Below are 17,325 nucleotides of genomic sequence, written 5' to 3' on the forward strand. Positions count from 1 at the left end.
TGCCCAGTCCAAAATAGTAATAGTTCAGAACCTGCGGTTAAGACCTAAGGCCAGGGTACCCAAGGGACTTCCTGAAGTGATAGAGATTAAACTGGAGAGCAATATGGATTTTCTTTTCTGACTGAATATGTGTCAGAAAATTACACGGATGGCAGGAACATCCTTATTCTTTCTGAACACGGTTCCTCAGGGAAATGGGCAAATGATGACTTGTACGAATGTTCGGCCTGAGTACAACTGGGCTAGAAGTCTGGAGTTCCCAAATGAAGATGTTGTTGCATGAACACAGGAGCCAGGGGACTGGGATTCTGTGGGCACCCAACCTCCATGCTAGGTGTGGCTAAGAAGAGGTAACTCCTGTCTGAAGAGGGCTCAGCTTCCGCTTCTGTGCCTCATAGCGGCAGAAGGTGTAGTGTGATTGTGAACTGCTAACGATAAACATTGTGAAACGAGGGCCACATGGAGGGCTTTCCAGTAGAGGAACATCTAGAAGCTTGCCTTGTAGTCCGTTCAAAAACAACCTTTCCCCACTCTGATTTGGCCTTCGCTTACGGCCCCCAAGATGCTTTTTGCCTGTGCAATATTGAGGAAGTTTTTTTTTTTTTAAAAAAAAGTGGCAATGCTCCTCAGACAGTGTCAGTAAAATATCTGTTTAAATATTTATTTAAAGTAAAGTCATTACTTATGCCATGTGCTTATTGAGAGTGGGTACACACATTAGATTCCAGATCTGCCCTTGACATGTTCAGAAAACAGGGAGTTTATTCTTGGCAAACCTTCATCTGGAAATAAATTCCATTATGAGATTTAAATGATGAATCAAAGGCCTGGGAGAAAATGTATATAAGATTTATAAACAGAAACTGTCTTTTGATTACCTAATGGTAGAAAAGCATTTGCTCCCCCCACCCTCTTCATCTCCAGAGTTCAAAATATTAATCCTTAAAACACCCTCACGTCCGTCTATCACACGAAGGATTTTCCAGTGTGCTGGGTCACAGCTGGGGTTGGTGCCTCCCAGGGTGTGGTTCACCGGCCATCACATGCCCACTGGATTACAAAACCTGTGTGCAGAGGTCTCCTTCTTGTGGGCGCGAAGTCCCTCCCCTGAGGAGCTTGACTATAAAAGACACTGAAAATAAGTTGCAAAAATCAGCTGGGACCCTCTTGGCCGTTCACCCAGAGCCGGGGAGCCCGCCATGAAAACACCTGATCCTGGAGGAGAACTCCAAATGACAAAGATGTCTCAACACAAGCGTGAACTTTTGCCACTTTGTATTTTATTGTGGAACTGAGTTTCTGGTTTTTTTTTTTCCTTTACATCAAATATCCTCGATAGAAGAGGGGATATTGCACACAAATATCATAAAAGCACTACATATTACTTTCACTGGAAACTAATTTTTCTACATTAGATATGACTGGATAGGATGGAAGTGATGCAGGATTATAAGACATAATACCATACACAGCTGCAGACCGACACAAACACCATTCAGAACAAGAGAGAGAGTGAGCTTCTCCACAGCCTGGCTTAGGACTGCACGCTGCCTGCGGGCGGGCGCATGCGGGAAAGCGATGAGGACCGCCGCGAGCACGGCGCGGGCGGCTGGGCAGAGCCGCTTCTCCGCGGCTCCTGTTTCCGGAGTTCCACACGTGCGGAGAAGCCGATTATTAGCTGTTGTTGTTTTCCTTCCTTCTCAGTTTTTGATGCTGTCTTTGAAATGAATTCATGAAGTCTCGGTTTTTGTTTTTTGTTTTGAAATAGTGAATAGTTTTAATACCAGGTGAATAAAACCTAATTGCTACCAAAGCGGTGCTGATTCCTAGGCTGCTTTTGGTGTGTAGTTCAGCTGGTTAAATGATAAAAGCTTACAGTTCCTCTCACGTGGAAACGGAATCTTTTTCTCCTAAATCTGAAGTATGAAAGGAAAAAAAGAAGAGAAGGAAAGTCATTATCCTAACTCACAAATGTCATTGCCAAGCAGGGACCTCCTGTGACAACTGACAGAGGAGGTGAGAAAAACAACTCCAGAATTGTAGCGCCGCTCCAGGAGCTAAGATTCGTAAAAGAAATGGGAGGTGGTAAAATTTCCATTAGCAAATGATTAAATTTATAAAACGAGTATTAGAAAGCTCCTAAATTTCATAAGCTATTGGAAACACTTAAAACATTCATATACACTGGGGAAACCATTCACTATGATATGTAACGTTAAGGAAAAAAAATTTTTTTTCTTTTGAATTCCATGGAAAACGGTGTTTGGGGCGAGGGGTCGGTCACTGTGTCCAGTCCCATCAACAAGACTGAAAAAGCATGCATGGGGTTCGGGGTTTGGAATAAGAGGACAGAATTGGTTAAAACTTGAAATGGAGGATTATCTCTAAGATTTAGTCTCTGTAGAATTTTGTTTACAAATACTACCAAAAAGGTCATGATCAGGAATGCTAGCTCAATAGAATTCCATCATTTAAACAAGGTGGAAACGCCTTCCACTCAAATATTCAATCTATACAATTGGATTAAGAACTGTATGCACAAATCTTCTAGAAGTCTGTGTCGGTTTTTAGCTCTCACCACAAATATACAGGGTCCATTGTGGTGGCTACCTCTAAACTAATTGGGTATGTATGGAACTAGCAAGATCAGATTAGCCACACGTGTAGGGGAGGTGCCTGGGAGGTCAGGAGCCACCTGTAAAGCTGTACTACACCCGGGTGTCCTCGGCTCCGTGGCAATCACTGAGGACAGGGGGTGCAGGAGGGTGCTGCCAGACTGGATAGGAATCAGAGCCAGTGGATCAGTGACAGTTTTGAAAAGCATTTTCCCCATTAGATTCTGTAGAAACAATAAGAAGTATGGGGCCAAGTGGTTATAATTGAAGGCTGGCTATGGCTCTTCTAAGGTATTTATATTTTTTAAAAAAACAAAATAATATAAAGGCTAAATAAACCTAAGTTGGAAAACTTGAAAATAACTCCATCTCCTATGAAAGAAAAGTCAGTCAGAGGTCTGGATTTGGCAAGAAGGCTGGAAACTGTTTCTCTGCGTGCATTATGTGGACCAACCTAACAGCTACCATTTAATCACGATCTTGTGTGTATTCAGCTTGTCTGATGAAGGGAGAAGCAAATGAGCTTACTACAGTCAATGAACTCCATTTTCATTACAATGACTTTTCCATCAGATAGGACGGTTTTGTACCTTGAGTGTGTCACTGTTACGGGTTTGAAAAAAACAGGATAATAAATAAAAGCTGCATTCCTAGAGACAACTAACAAAAATAGAATATTAATTTTCTTTAAAAAATTAAACATTTGGAAAATGTGATTCACAGCATTAAGTAGACTGCACGGGTCCTCAGTGAGGGAACCCTGGAGAAATATTGTTTAAACCCTCAGAGTAAATAGCAGTGCGAAACATATACTTCACAGACGAAAATAAACTAAAATGTAAATTTTGAAATAAATAACTAACATAGAAAATAAAATGAGGTCATTGTTCACTACTCCATAGATCTTAATAGTCTGCAGGAAACGTAGAGTGACTGAGCACAGCACAGCTGTCACTGAGAGAAGCTTGCCACCTCTGAACCCTGGTACATGGATCTGCCACTTGAAACTTGGCGAAAGTTTTCCTTGTGATCTGGCGTCACAAGTCCGTGGTTCAGTGATGACAGTGACGGACATTATGTCTGAACTCTCTACATGGTGAACAGAGGAGTTGAGAATTCATTTGTTTTCAATCTATTATTTCTTTCAACTGAATGTTCTTCTAGAAAAGAAAACCCCCAAGCAAACTGGTGCTAGGGTGCTTCTGAACTTGGCTCTTTTACTTCCTGGTGAATAATCTTGAAAGGAGGAGGGGATAGCATTGGGTGATGCCCCGGACAGCAGCCTACCCTGCCACCAACCCACTCTCAAACAGCACGGACTCACACTTTTACGGTATGAGAGTCAACGGGTGGGAGGTACCACCATTTCCGGTGGTGACAGGCTTTTAAATAAATATCACGACTTCAATATCAGACTTCAGATCTTGCCAGAGCCTTAGAAAACTTCAGTTTTTGTCTTACAAAAACACTTAAAATAATAATTAAAAAAAAAAGACCACCGCTTCAAATTTTTCTTTGCATTTTCCTGTAAATGAAAACGTTTGTTAAAAAGTTCATCTATGAAAAGTTCTTGCGTACCTAAAATCAACAACAAAAAAAGATCTTCTGTACATGTGTTCCCATGTGTTGAAATTAATGGAAAATTGAAACAGCCAATGCAAGACAAAGGAAGGCAGATACCGTACACTTGCTGAGAACCTCTTCCACTGTAAGATCCACTGTTTTCCTGGCCCTGGTCATGGAAGCCATTTCAGTCTTGAACTTGAAGCATTAAAGAAGCTACAAAAGGCGCAACGCATTTGGCTGAGTGGCCACGGGTACATCCGACGCGGTGATGTTCACAAGCATGACTCTGCACTAAATCGTTGGGCCAATCAGATAAGCTTCTGATACCTTCCCTCCTCACACGCTCCTTTACCTGGAGTATCTACAATCCTACATGGATGTTTTAAAAACTCGCTGTCTCACATTAAAAAATAAGTGCATCAGGTATCTTTGTACATTCAAGTCACTTCCTAAGGCAAAATGTCTCCCATGTGTACTCCCAACTGCTTTGGTATTTGCTTCAGTTAACTGGGGTGGACTTGGGTGCTGCTGCATGCAGGTTGACTTGGTGTGGACTTGGGTAGTCAAATGCTGGGAGCATGCCTTAGATCAACCTACTCGTGTGTTTGCAAAGTCTGAGAGTTCTGAATGGGGCTCACACCACTTGCTCGTCCAGTCTACATTTGCTACATTATGCCGTGTGCAGCCTTTATAATAGCAAAGGCATTGAATTAAGGCGTGAACAATCTCATGCCCTCGTTACAGGCTTCATTCTTTCTATTCTTTAGAAACATACTTTAGGAGATGAAGACTCTTTCTGATGACTCTGATGAAAATGGAAAACTCCACCTGTGTAGACCACAGAATAGCTGTGGCCTGAGAAAATGCAGACCTGGTTGCTGGTGTCTTCTTTATACCCCATCCTGCCCACTCTTACTCCCTGGGCATCTCATCAGAACTCTCCACCTTTGTCTCTTGCATTCTTTTTCTTTCTGATTCTTCCTCTCTCACTCACTCTCTCTCTCTCTCTCTCCTGCCTCTCTTTGTCCCTCTCCCATCTCTCTCCCTCCCCTCTCGCTGACTCTCTTTCCCTCTCTCTTTCTCTCTCTAAGATAAATGCCAATACCTAGCAGAAGTCAGTTGGGTGTGCGAGTGCATGGCTTCCAAATGTTCAGCTGAGATGAACGGGGGTAGGTAATTTTGCAGTAACTTGAAATCTATTGTGGGAATATGGTTACTTCCCTTAGCAGTCGGCAAAAATTGAGAAATATCAGTGACTTGCATCACCATGACACAGTATAGCATCTGGCGGGTAATCATTGTTCAGTGACTTAATTAGATGAATGGACGTTTTAGAAAAGGTAGTTTCAAATTCAAGAATTTCTGGAAACACAGTTCGAATCCTGTGGTGTGGCCGGCTGCGGTCTCTACAGTTCTATCTTACATGCGGGGAAGGACTCGTCTTGCATGACCACTGTACTACTGCTTGCTAAGACCATGATGTTGAGGTCCTGCTGCTTCTCATGGGTCTCCTGGTACCACTCTCTCATCACCTCGGAGTCATGTGTTGGGATCAGAGTCACCTACAAAGGGGAGGAAAGGAGATAGTTAAAGGGCAGTAGGGATAGATGCCAGAGTAAAAACAGAACAAGGTGTCTATTGGGTCACTAGCAGAAAGGGATAAAAGAAGGAAAAAAATGTTGTGTTCCTGAAAAATGCCAGTGAAGTTTTCAACTGATGTTTTCCAGGAGCCACAACCAAGTTGTAAAAATTAGAAGGATTTTAATTTTTTTTTTTATTTTTATTTTGGGAGGAGGGTCATTGAGGGGAGGAGTTGGAACCTAGAATCTGAATTACCTAGGAACTTGTAGTTCATTCATGTAAATTTCACTGATGGCTTTTTAACAAAGTAGTGTTGAGAACTGTTTGGGTTAGGTATCGAGTCTCACGTTTCCATTAACACCGGGCAAATGTTGGACAGACTACACTCCATACTTAATGCAAGACGCTGTATATTGTAGCGCAAACCCTCAATAGCCCACCTGTAGGCCTGAAAACAGAGACTGTGTGCTGTAGGAGTGGAGTACTGATTGGTACTTCTCATGTGAATACTATGGAAGTATTAGGAAGCAATCTTATGGAAGATGTGAGCACAGGCTGCTAGGTGACTATTTGCAAAAACACAAATCAGATAACCAGTGATGGGAGCCCAATAGGAACATGGAGACTGGATGGTCCATAGCCAGCCCTGAGGGGCTGGAGCTGAATAATATCCTGAGAGACAATGACACCACTCTGCAATCTCACCTGGAGACTTGATCCCCAGAGACTTGATCCCCACGTACCTCGCCCAGTGACCATGTTCCTAGCTTTAGTCTACTAGAGAAACACAAATGAGTAAAGACAATTGCTTAGCAGCAATTCCACAGGTTCAGGACAACTTTGATTCATACACACAATGCTCAGAATTGGGGGGAGGGGCAGGGGTGAGGAGAACAATTCATTTCAGGTCATTTACCACTGCACGGACTCTGTCTTAGGTAAGGTGGTTCTCCTCCACTGCTACTGAGAGTGAGCCTGTCAAGGATGCCACCTTGGGCTATCTTCTGTATGCTAAGTTGACCTTTCATTTGAACTGCAAGTTCCTAGCTGATTTAGATTCTAGGCTATAACTCCTCCCCTCGATGGGAAAACAAAAAAACAAAAACAAAAAAAAAACCTTTTAATTTTTACAGCTTGGTTGTGGTTACTGGAAAACATCAGTTGGCCTATTTCACATGCAACCGTCAGGAAGGTTCTACATGTGGATCTGTAATGCCAAAGACTCCTATTTCAACATGGTTCCTTCTATTGACCTCTAGAATCAGCTCAAATGCAGCTCAGACATGGGCCCCGTGTTCTTACCTGCATGTTGCTTCCCCACTGAGCCTTCCCTTCCAACAAGGCATCCAGGACGGCCCGGCTGGGCTCCTCCGCGGCGGGGTCGTTCCCACTCACCACGTAGTACGATGACCTCACTCTCTTGAAAAACTCGACATCGACATTCTTACTGTTGCTGTGGTTAGGAATATAACACAGGTCCAAATACACAGGGAGGCCTGGAGGCACGGTGGACGACTTGGCCGTCTTAGTGGTCCCTGGTCCTTTGATAACAAAGACAAAGCAGGAGTCATAGCAGTGTGAAGACACAGACACACCCACAGATCCCAGCTGGGTCCTCTGGGACATGAAAAGGATGGTAGGAATCCCAGCTCCCTGGCACCTCCTATAGGGCCTCAAAGACTAGGGGTCGAGAAGTGATACCATGCTTGTTTACCATCTCAATCGGAGAAATTGAAAAAGGAGACTTGGGCTTCCCTTTGCAGACAACCCCTTAGGAAGAAAAAAGAGTTTCCTGGACTTTTTTTTTTTTTTTAAAAAGGAATTAGTGCCAGGTAGTGGTGGCACATGCCTTTAATCCCAGCACTCAGGAAGCAGAGACACATGGATCTCTGTGAGTTCGAGGACAGGCTGGTCTACAAAGTGAGTTCCAGGACAGCGGGGCTGTTGTATAAAGAAACTCTGTCTCACCAGGCAGTGGTGGTACACACCTTTAATCCCAGCACTTGGGAGGCAGAGGCAGGCAGATTTCTGAGTTCGAAGCCAGCCTGGTCTACAGAGTGAGTTCCAGGAGAGCCAGGGCTACACAGAGAAACCCTGTCTCGAAAAAAATGAAAAAACAAAAATGAAAACAAAAAACAAACAAACAAAAACAAAACAAAACAAAACAAACAACCGTGTCTCAAGAAAAACCAAAATAATAAAAATGAAGAGGAATTAAGTAAGAGTACTCTCCATCCAAAGGATCTACTTGTACTAATGTGTAATTCTAGTTTGAAAAGACAGAGGCTCAACCTACGGATCCTGATGCCATATGGAATTCAACAACTAAACATGAATGGACAAATATGTTTTTCAACAGTAAGAAATTCCTGATCACGCATTGAAATTAATTTAAAATCAGACGTAATGATGCATGGGGTTTCTGGTTGTGTGTGTAGCATGGCACACACAGCTCCACAGCAGCCCTAATTCTGGTCCCACGGCATGCCCGCTGCACCCAGTGTTGCCGTCCTACTGTGCAATGCAATGGATGCTGTTTGAAACACACCGATCTTGTAGAAACAGAAGACTCATGTAGATGAATCATGGAAACAAAGACTTCTCATAGTTTTCTACCATTGCACCAGCATGTAAATATCAAACTAGTGGATCTTTGGATTGGCTCATGCTAGAATGATTTAAAAATAAAACACTGCTATCTGGGAAAAAAAATGTTTAAGAAATTTGGGGTTGGAGCTTGTAAACAACCTCCAATAATTTCCAAAATGGTGAGAACCTATCTCACAAAACAAAGGAAAAGCCTCCAGCCGTTGCTAAGGAAGGGAAACTGCTGGGTATCAGTGGCAAATGGGAAACCGGCAGGCACTTCTACTTAGCTCCTGCTGGGCAGAGTTCCAGTCTGAGAAATCACTGTGCTAGCGAGGCCATGAGTAGGAAGGAGAACAGCTTGACTGGTTTGATGATAGTTATTGGTCAACTGCAATCACACTGTTCACGAGCGGGTAAGAAAGCACAGCAGATGCTTCAATGGGCACATATTGCCTAAATGTTAGTTGTTTGTTTGGTTTTTTTTTTCCAAATGTGTCGATTTCTATAATTTTACATTTTAAATTTTACAGAAGAAATAAATATTGGGCCTAGACAAAATTCCAGGTTTGCCAGGGAAACTTTGGTCTGCCATACGCTTTTGGGAGCTCCTGACCTATCACCCCAATGTGATTTTTTAAGGTCAACCTGCCTGAAGTCTCCCAGAGCAGCCTGAGACACACATCCTTACTTCTGAAGGTTTGCAACAGGCCTACAGCTGCTGTCCAGAATGACATCAACCCAGCAATCCCACCAGACGGATCCCACCAGCATGGGGTCATATACCCTGCTATCTGAAAGCCACTGGACCAGGGGATGAACCTTTAAGCGGAAGAGGAAGGTGGAGGAAAGGTAAAGCATTGGTCCACACTCTCTGGTCTTCTCAGCAAAAAGACAATCAGAGGAGTAGACGGGCTTTCAGGTGGCCCCACCTACCTGCCGTTGCGGTCTTCACTGACTTGGACGCAGATGCGTTGGCTGCATTCTTCGTCTCCTTGTCTTTCTCGTCGCCGCGGGTGGCTTTGACCTCAGGAGTGGTGGTGGTCTTCGTAGCTTTTTCCACGGACTCTTTCTTCTTGGGAGAAGCCACTCTGGACACTTTGTCAGAGGATTCCTTCAAGGCTCCTGGTTTGGGGGAAGCTGCTAACGGCTTGGACTTCCCATCACCCTTTTTGACAGGCGAAGAGGACTTGGTCTTCGTGCCTGGCTTCTTGGTCTTGGTCTTCTCCTTCAGGTCTTTCTTCAGCGTCTTACCTATGTTCTGCTCAATAGCCAAGGCCTCTGGGTCCACCATGGACACATCAGGGTGGCGAGGAGAAGGGCTTCGGTCTTGCATGGGGGCCGGCGGTGGGTCCATGTGTTTGTATGTGACGGTTTTGTCTGTGGGAATGGTTTCTGACTCATCTTCAGAGTCAATATTGGCATCGGCTGTGATGGAGGGGCACTCTTCCGTCTCTGGGGGAACATCAGAGTCCGTCTGGGATGGGGCTGACTCACTCACGGAGGTGGGTGGAGTTTCATCGCATTGCCTGCCCTGTTGTTTTCCTCCTGAAGGTGGGGGAGCTCCCCCAGACTGAGTGAGGGGCTTCTCAGATTCTTCAGTGGGCTCTTCGCCAGCAAACCACTCGAGAGGATTTGGATTAATGAAGGAAGGCGAGAGCTCGGTCTTGGGATGTTTGAATTCACAGGAGGACACCAGACATAAATCGACATCCTGGCGTGCCTCTGAGGGGGACTTCTTTTCGGTAGTGTAGCATCGGTCTGAGGTCTCATAGGAGTACGTGGATGCCTGTGGGGTCTTGGTGATCTTCTCCATGGTCTCGTAACAGTATGCAGAGGTGTCTGGACTCCGAGTTGTTTTTGTAGTCGTCTCATAGGAATAGCTTTCAGACTCAGGAAAGCTGGTAATTTTCTCAGTGGTTTCGTAGGAGTAGCTACAGTCGCCAAGTGTGTGGCCGCCATCCTCAGTGTCGTCATAGCCATTGCTAATGTCATCCAGGAGCCTTCTGGACCTCTCGGTCTTTTCATAGGTGTAGCCACTTACTTCAGGGGTCCGTGTCGTCTTCTCGCTGATCTCATATGAGTACCCACCCTCTTCAGGGGTCCGAGTGGTCTTCTCGGTAATTTCACAGGTGTAGCCACCATCTTCTGGGGTCTTGGTGGTCTTCTCAATGGTCTCATAGGAGTACCCACTGTCACACGGGGATTTTATGGTTCTCTCGGTCTTCTCATAGTAGTAACCACCCACATCATGGGTCCGGATGGTTTTCTCATGAGATTCATAGTCATACTCTTCTTCATCTGGAGATCCGGTGGCATTCTCAGGCTTTTGATAGGCATAGTTAAAGTCACCAGGTGTCTTCCCTCCGCTGTCCTTCTCCATACTAGTCAAATCTCTGTTCAAGGCCAGATGATGTTGCATTGTATCAAATAACATGGAGGAGCGGAAGCCATAGGGCTCTGCTGCTGCGGCATCTATTGGTGGGGAAGAGGAGGCTTGGTGAGCTGCTGCAGTCTCTTTAGCTGCAGAGGTAGAATCTGAAAAGCCAGGTGAATATAAAGGTGAGGACTCTCGTGGGGTGAGTGGAGAAATATCAGATTTGGGAGAGAGTTTCTCTCCTTCCAGGCTCTGCACTTTTTCAGATGCAAGTGAGGCATATAAGGACATCTCTCTGGGAGGAACGACATCAGAGAGAGTATCTTCCTGAAGAGGAGAGGCTATCTGTGAAGGGGTGTGAGCAGAAGAGGTGGATGGGGACGCCTCTACCTGAGACACGGAGATGAGCTCAGACAGATCATTATCCTGGGTGTAGGATGGCTCTTCCGTTGGCGGGATCTTATGTGACAAACTAGAGTCCTGGATATCAGAGGGACTGTAGTCCACTTCAGTTGGCCCATTTTCAGTGATGTGAAGCATACTAGCACCCATCGTAGGGTGATCTGGAGACTGCCGACTAAAGTCCATAGCAAGAGAATGCTCAGGGGATTCCTGGCCAAACTCAATAGACATTGACGACTGTTCAGATCGGTGATCTTGAACTGGTGTCCTGGATTTGGCTGTCTTAGGAGAGAAGTCTGGAGGAGAAATTGACATCGGTCTTGGGCACTCTTCTTTAGATGGAGACATTTCTGTTTCCTGGAAAGTGGTAGGTGTTTGCACCACAGAAACTGACAGGGAGTCGTCAACCTCTGTGGAATGTGGAGAACCCACTTCAGCATGCAGAGAAGGAGACACGTCATCTGTGGTTGGCTCTGGAAATGAGCTTGTAGCCACGGAGGCAGTAGAGACTGAGGCCACACCCTCCATGTGAGAGTAGGTGTCTTCTGCCACACCCTCATCCACAGGCGTGGCTGACTTGTCTGAGACAGTGCCTTCTGAAATGGACATCTTGGTGTCTTCTTTGAAAGAGCCAAACTGACTGACATCTATTTGTGTTGGAGATACATCTCCTCCCAATTTCCTTTCATCCAAAGCCAGAGCTGATTGAGAACTCATGATTTCAACATTGGTTTTCTTTTCTGGACCAAAGTCTTCCTTTATAGGAATGAAGCCTGTGCTTTTCTCTTCCTGTTTGTCTTGGTAAAGACCAGTGGATGTCAGGTCAGAAACTGGGCTTTCTTTGTCTGGGAAGCCTTGCTTTCCATTCTTCCCTTCAAAGGGGCTTTCAGAACGTCTGCCAAGAGCCTTGGAATCAGCACTCAGGAAGTCTTCATATGCGGACTCAGATCCAATCAGGGGAGGGCTGCGTAAAGGAGACAGAACTTTCTCCACAGGAGACTCTGAGTCAGGCACAGGTTCATCCATAGGGCTTATGGACGCTCTCTCATTCTCGTCTTTGTCCTCACTGAATTCGAAGCTCACTGGAACTGCCTGTGGCTTTTCAGTGACTTCTGTAGGTAGATGGCTGGACTTTTCATCGGTAGGAGATTGGTAATAAGGTGTGTGGCCAGCACTGCCTGTCACAGACTGAGATGGGGACACTACTTCCAGGGTCTTCTCCTCGGGACTGCCACAATGTTCTTCAACTACTGCTTGGGTCACTCCAGGGGACACTGATGTTGCCTCTCCCTCTGCCGACACTTTAATCTCATTTGGTGTCAGAGAGAAATTCACACTACGTTCACCCAGGGGAGTCTTCTCTATGGGTGATGGTGGAGAAGGACTTAGGGATGGACTCTTGGCTGGGCTAAGTCTCTCTTCTGAAACATCTTTAATGTCCAACTCGGCACTGGCTTTCACTTCTTTCTCTTCTGAGCAGTAAGCATCACGAAGAGCAGACTTGCTGAATTTGTCTTCTTCCATGGACGAAGGTGGTGATATGGTGGAGGCAGAAGCGTTGTAATCCTTACCATCAGTGGCATCTGTTTTTGACCCTTCTGACAATCCATTGAATGATGCAACAACAGGTTTGGAGTACTCCTGAGAATACAGTGAGGACTCATATTTGGTAATGTTTACGAACTCCTGAGATGGGGACTCTGTCTCCTCATTGTTGGTCTCGTCGCTCATCACATCACGAGGGGTAGACATCTCATCCATTGGAGTAGGCTCACTAGATATCTCAATGGTAGACTGAGTATATCCAGAGGTGGCAGTGAATTCCTCAGGCTGGTCTTCCCGATTCTCCTCATCTGAAGCGGTGGCCTCGCTCTCAGAGCCTCCAGGTAGGGTCTCGTCATGAATTGAAGATGCAGGTTCTCTGCCAGGAGACTGGACTCCAGGTTGTTTGGCTGATGTGCCCAGGAATCCATACTGCTCCTCAGTGACTCCCGCCTCAGCGGCCTTGTCAGCCACAGCCATCACATAATCTTCAGCCTCAATTTTGTCGGGCTCATAGTCTTCCTCTCTGGCATCCTCTGCTTTGTCCTCCTCTTCGCCCTCCTCCTCGGATTGTTCAGTTTCTCCTTTCTCAAGCACCTCATCCATGTCTTCTTCTGCCCTGTCATCACCGCTGGCCACAGACTCTCTCTTCTCTTTGATGTGCACATCGGCCTCAGCCTTTGCGCTTTCGTCATCTTCTGTGGGGCTGTGCTTAGAGGCACTCCCGCTCACATTGTCTTCCCCATCCTCTTCGGGCTCCTCAGCCTCCTCAGTTTCTGCCTTCTCTTCGTAGTCTCCGGTCTCTGAGGATTCTTCAAAACCAGCACCTTCATCTTCAAACTTCTCAATGTCCTCCACGCCCTGCTTCTCAACTGGCTCCAGCTCCTCAGGGGTTTGCTCACACTCCCCCTCTCCCTCCGTGGTGGTGATCCCCTCATCAGGTGACTCAGCAGAACCTTTGCTGACCTCTGTCTCTTTCTGAATGACGTAGGCTTCTTCCGGCTCTGTTTCCTTCAGTTTCTCTTCATCTTCAATGAGGTCCAGCTGAGGCTTGATGTCCTTGGCTACATCAATCTCCTCAGCCTTTAGTTCCTCAAAGTCCTTGGTTAGATCCTCAGGGGATGACATAAGGGACCTCTCAGCTTCAAGTTCCTTGGCAGGACCACTGGCTACTATTCCAGCTGCAGCCACTGCAGCAGCTGTGGTGGCAGCGGTGCCAACAGCTGTGGCAGCTGCTTCTGTGGTCTTGCCTTCCTTCTTAATGACTTTGACCTTCCCCTTATCCTTGAGTTTCCCAGCAGCAACAGGCTCTTTCTTGGTGGCCTCTTCCTTCTTTGCCACTTTTGGTTTTAATGCAGCTGGTTTCTTTGTGTCTGACAGAGGAGTGGATTTCTTTATGTCCTTGGAGATCTTCTTGATTTCCTTTTTGGGTTCCTTCTCTTCCTTTTTAGCTTCTTTCTTTTCCTCTTTCTTCACCTCCTTCTTGGCATCCTTCAGGGGTGTTTCCTTCTTCACCTCTTTCTTCAGCTCTTTTTTCTCTTCTTTTTTGATGTCTTTCTTGATCTCCTTCTTCACTTCTTCCTTTTTTGGCTTCTCATCTTTCTTGAGGGGCGTTTTGTCTTCTTTTTTAGCCACTTCTTTCTTGGGCTTTTCCTCTTTCTTTTCTTCAGGTTTTGTCTTTATTTCCTTTTTAACCACTTTGTCTTTGGTGACTTTGGGTTTGCTCTCAGCGGCTTGCTTCTCAGCTACCTCAGCTTTTACTGGGGACTGCTCCTCTTTGCTGGCCACCTCCTTTTCTGTCACTGAAGGTTTACTTTCTGTCTTTACCGGCTTGTCTTTTTTCACTATCACTTTCTCTTTGCTTTCAACTTTGGGTGTTTTCTCCACTTGACTAGCTTTTGTGACTTCGGGGGTTTCCTCTTTGGACTCCTTCCTCACTGATTTACTGGGAAGTGGTTTTGTGGCTGGCTTCAGACTCTCTCGGCTGTCAGCCCGCTGTTTCAGTTTGACCTGTTTCACTGGGGGGGTGGGCACCTGGCCAGTGAGATCTTTTTGGGTGGCCAGTGGCTGCTTTAGGAAGTCTAGATGTTTGAGTTTTTCCAGTCCTTCTAGGATGTTGTACTGGGTGCTGTTTCCAGGAAACAGAACCCGAATGATTTTCTCAGCAGGGTTGGCTGGATGCCACACAATCAAAGATGAGACTGAAGTTAAGTAGGAAATCGGGATGTCTACTTCTTGACCATTGGGCAGGATTAGTTCGGCTTTGTCTTTGTTGGTGCCAGTCCACTGTTGCATAAAATACTGCATTTCCTTGCTGCTTTTGACTGGGTTAAGCACGTACATCTCAAGCTTACCCACTCCCATTTTTTGGAACAGGATGACAGGCTCAATGGTATTGCCTACACTTCTAAATAAAGGCTCTGGTTTCATGGCCAGTTTGTTTAGATATTGGAGAGTGAAGCATGCTTCTTCTATGCTTCTCTTCATCTTGATGTTGGGTTCTGGGTTTTTCAGATTTTCAGGTACGTTGAGAAACACAACCCCCAAGTCAGGGGAGATGAGGTTTTTCATCCAGTCACTGTTGCTGGTGGACCCTTGGGACCGCTCCTCTTCCAGCTCTGCAATCTTGCGCTGCAACATGCTATTGATCCCAGGCAAATTGTCATCCCCAATGTGGGTGAGCAGGATGGAGTCCACTCGGTCCAAGTGCCGAATGAGCTTCCAGAAGCAAGATTTTCTCTCTGATCCTCCGTTAATGAGCATATTGAATCCATTCACTGCAAACAGGGCTGAGTCCCCACGGCCCCCTGGGAAAATGTAACAGCAAGGTTTGGAGAGCTTCAGAAATCCGCCCGAGGTTGGGGGTTCCAGGATGTCAAAGGGAGAGGGAACTTCTACAGACTCTGAGAGATACTCTGTGAACTCAGAGAGTCCCTCCATTTCTGGCAAGATAGAAGCTGAGTTGAGCTTAATGTTGATGAAGTCTTGAAGATTGTGTCTGTCAAGGTTGGAATTCTTCCAGTCTCCCTCCTCAGGGCAGAAGAGGGTGAGGCTGGCTTTGTTGGCAGGGTGAGTGGTGCTCAGGAGCTCCCCAATCTGGGTTTGCAAACAGAAAAAAAAAAGGGAAAAAAGGGTAAGTGATGTCATCACTGGCTTATCATCTACATCATTGCTAGTTATTATAGGATCACTGACTTTACATCGAACTTGGCTCTGGAGTTGGTCATTTCTTTATAATGTGTGACTCCTGGGAGAGGGGCAGTCAAATGCAGGTTGACAGGCTTGGTAGTAAAAGTATCTTTACCTATCTCATTGGTCCTTTAAATGATTTCTTACTGCATTTTATTCATTTATTTTAAAATGTGGTTTCTGACCTTCCTCGTCACAATTTCATTTCAACATGGTAAGGGCTCTTTTGCTCCTAACTTTTACACAGAGCACATGAGAACTATTCATGCTGTGCATTTTAGGAGGGTAGAGGGAATCAAGGATAATCCAAACTACCAAGTCTTTCACAGCAGAAATTGAAAACTAAGTTCAGTTCCCTTTCATCTCTCAGATCCCGTCTAGCTGATGTGTAATCTAGATGGGTGCATCTGGGATTACTCAGTCACTAATTTAAAATGGCATTTTTAGATTTATTTATTTTGTTTTATGTGTAGGAGTGTTTTCCTTGTATGTATGTGCAGTACACATATGCCTGGTGCTTATGAAGGGCAGAATAGGGTGTCAGGATGGTTGTGGACCATCTAGTGGGTGCTGGGAACAGAACCCTATTCCTCTGGAAGAACATCCAGTTCTTTTAACTGCTGAGTCATCTCTTTAGCTCCTAACCATTAGCTTTTTAATATGAAATATAGTCACCTAATTCAAGGAGAGAAACTTCAGAAGACTTGAGAAATATTATCCCACTTTCTCCCTCTTTACTGTCTTCAGAGAGTTCCTATGAGATGCAGGAAATGACTCAAAAAATTCTGAGGAAGTCAGAGAACATGAAAGACAGCCAAGAACCATGACTGCATAGAAAGCTACAATTTAAGGAGACCAGAAAAGCAAGCCTCCAGCATTGCTGGACAAGTCTCTATCCAGACAGGGAGAAATCTAATCCTCTGGAAAAACATCGTCATGCTGTACACAATGAGATAGAAGCACAAAGACAAAAATTGGAGAGAGCCAGTTAAGGAGACAGATGGGACAGGTCATGAGATAGGAGGGACATCATAGCATCCTTGGGGCTACCCAACAGAACTAATGCCCCTATGTTTTCCCATAGTGTAGCTCCAGGCCTATGTGACAAGTATCAGGATGAGGACAGGAGTCAAGGACAACAGGCATCTTAAGGTACCCCGTCCATGGTGATGCTCAATCCAGACCTCTGCAGTGAATGGTGAGACCAGTAAAGCTTTGACAATGCCGGCAGTAGGAAGGACATGATGACTAACTAGTTCTTTGAAACTGGGGCTGCTTCCAAATGAACTGGGAAGCCATGACATAGTAACAACAGCCACATTATGATGGAAGTTTTATTTATCTGTTTCCCCAATGTATAGCCAGACGCCGTACACTAGTACAAATTTAGTTATACTGTACTAAATTTGGTCAGTTCAATCCATGCTGTCTTCCTGCAGCTGTGACAAGTGCCTGCCGACCGATATT

The 17,325-nt window shown here is 45.4% G+C and overlaps 1 protein-coding gene across 2 annotated transcripts in view; it reads right to left on the reverse strand.

Moving 5' to 3' along the window:
* Positions 1–1,258: 1,258 nt before the first annotated feature.
* Map1b (microtubule associated protein 1B) overlaps positions 1,259–17,325 on the reverse strand; it is a 94,715-nt gene continuing 78,648 nt past the window's right edge. For both annotated transcript variants that reach the window (XM_031360282.1, XM_031360283.1), the window contains 3 exons: positions 9,285–15,765; positions 7,065–7,303; positions 1,259–5,743 (listed from right to left, as the gene is read on the reverse strand). In XM_031360282.1, the coding sequence (XP_031216142.1) occupies positions 5,588–5,743; positions 7,065–7,303; positions 9,285–15,765 (6,876 nt within the window). In that variant the 3' untranslated portion in view covers positions 1,259–5,587. The remainder of the gene's footprint in view (positions 5,744–7,064; positions 7,304–9,284; positions 15,766–17,325) is intronic.

Source organism: Mastomys coucha, unplaced genomic scaffold, assembly GCF_008632895.1.
Source record: "Mastomys coucha isolate ucsf_1 unplaced genomic scaffold, UCSF_Mcou_1 pScaffold8, whole genome shotgun sequence".
Lineage (NCBI taxonomy): Eukaryota > Metazoa > Chordata > Mammalia > Rodentia > Muridae > Mastomys > Mastomys coucha.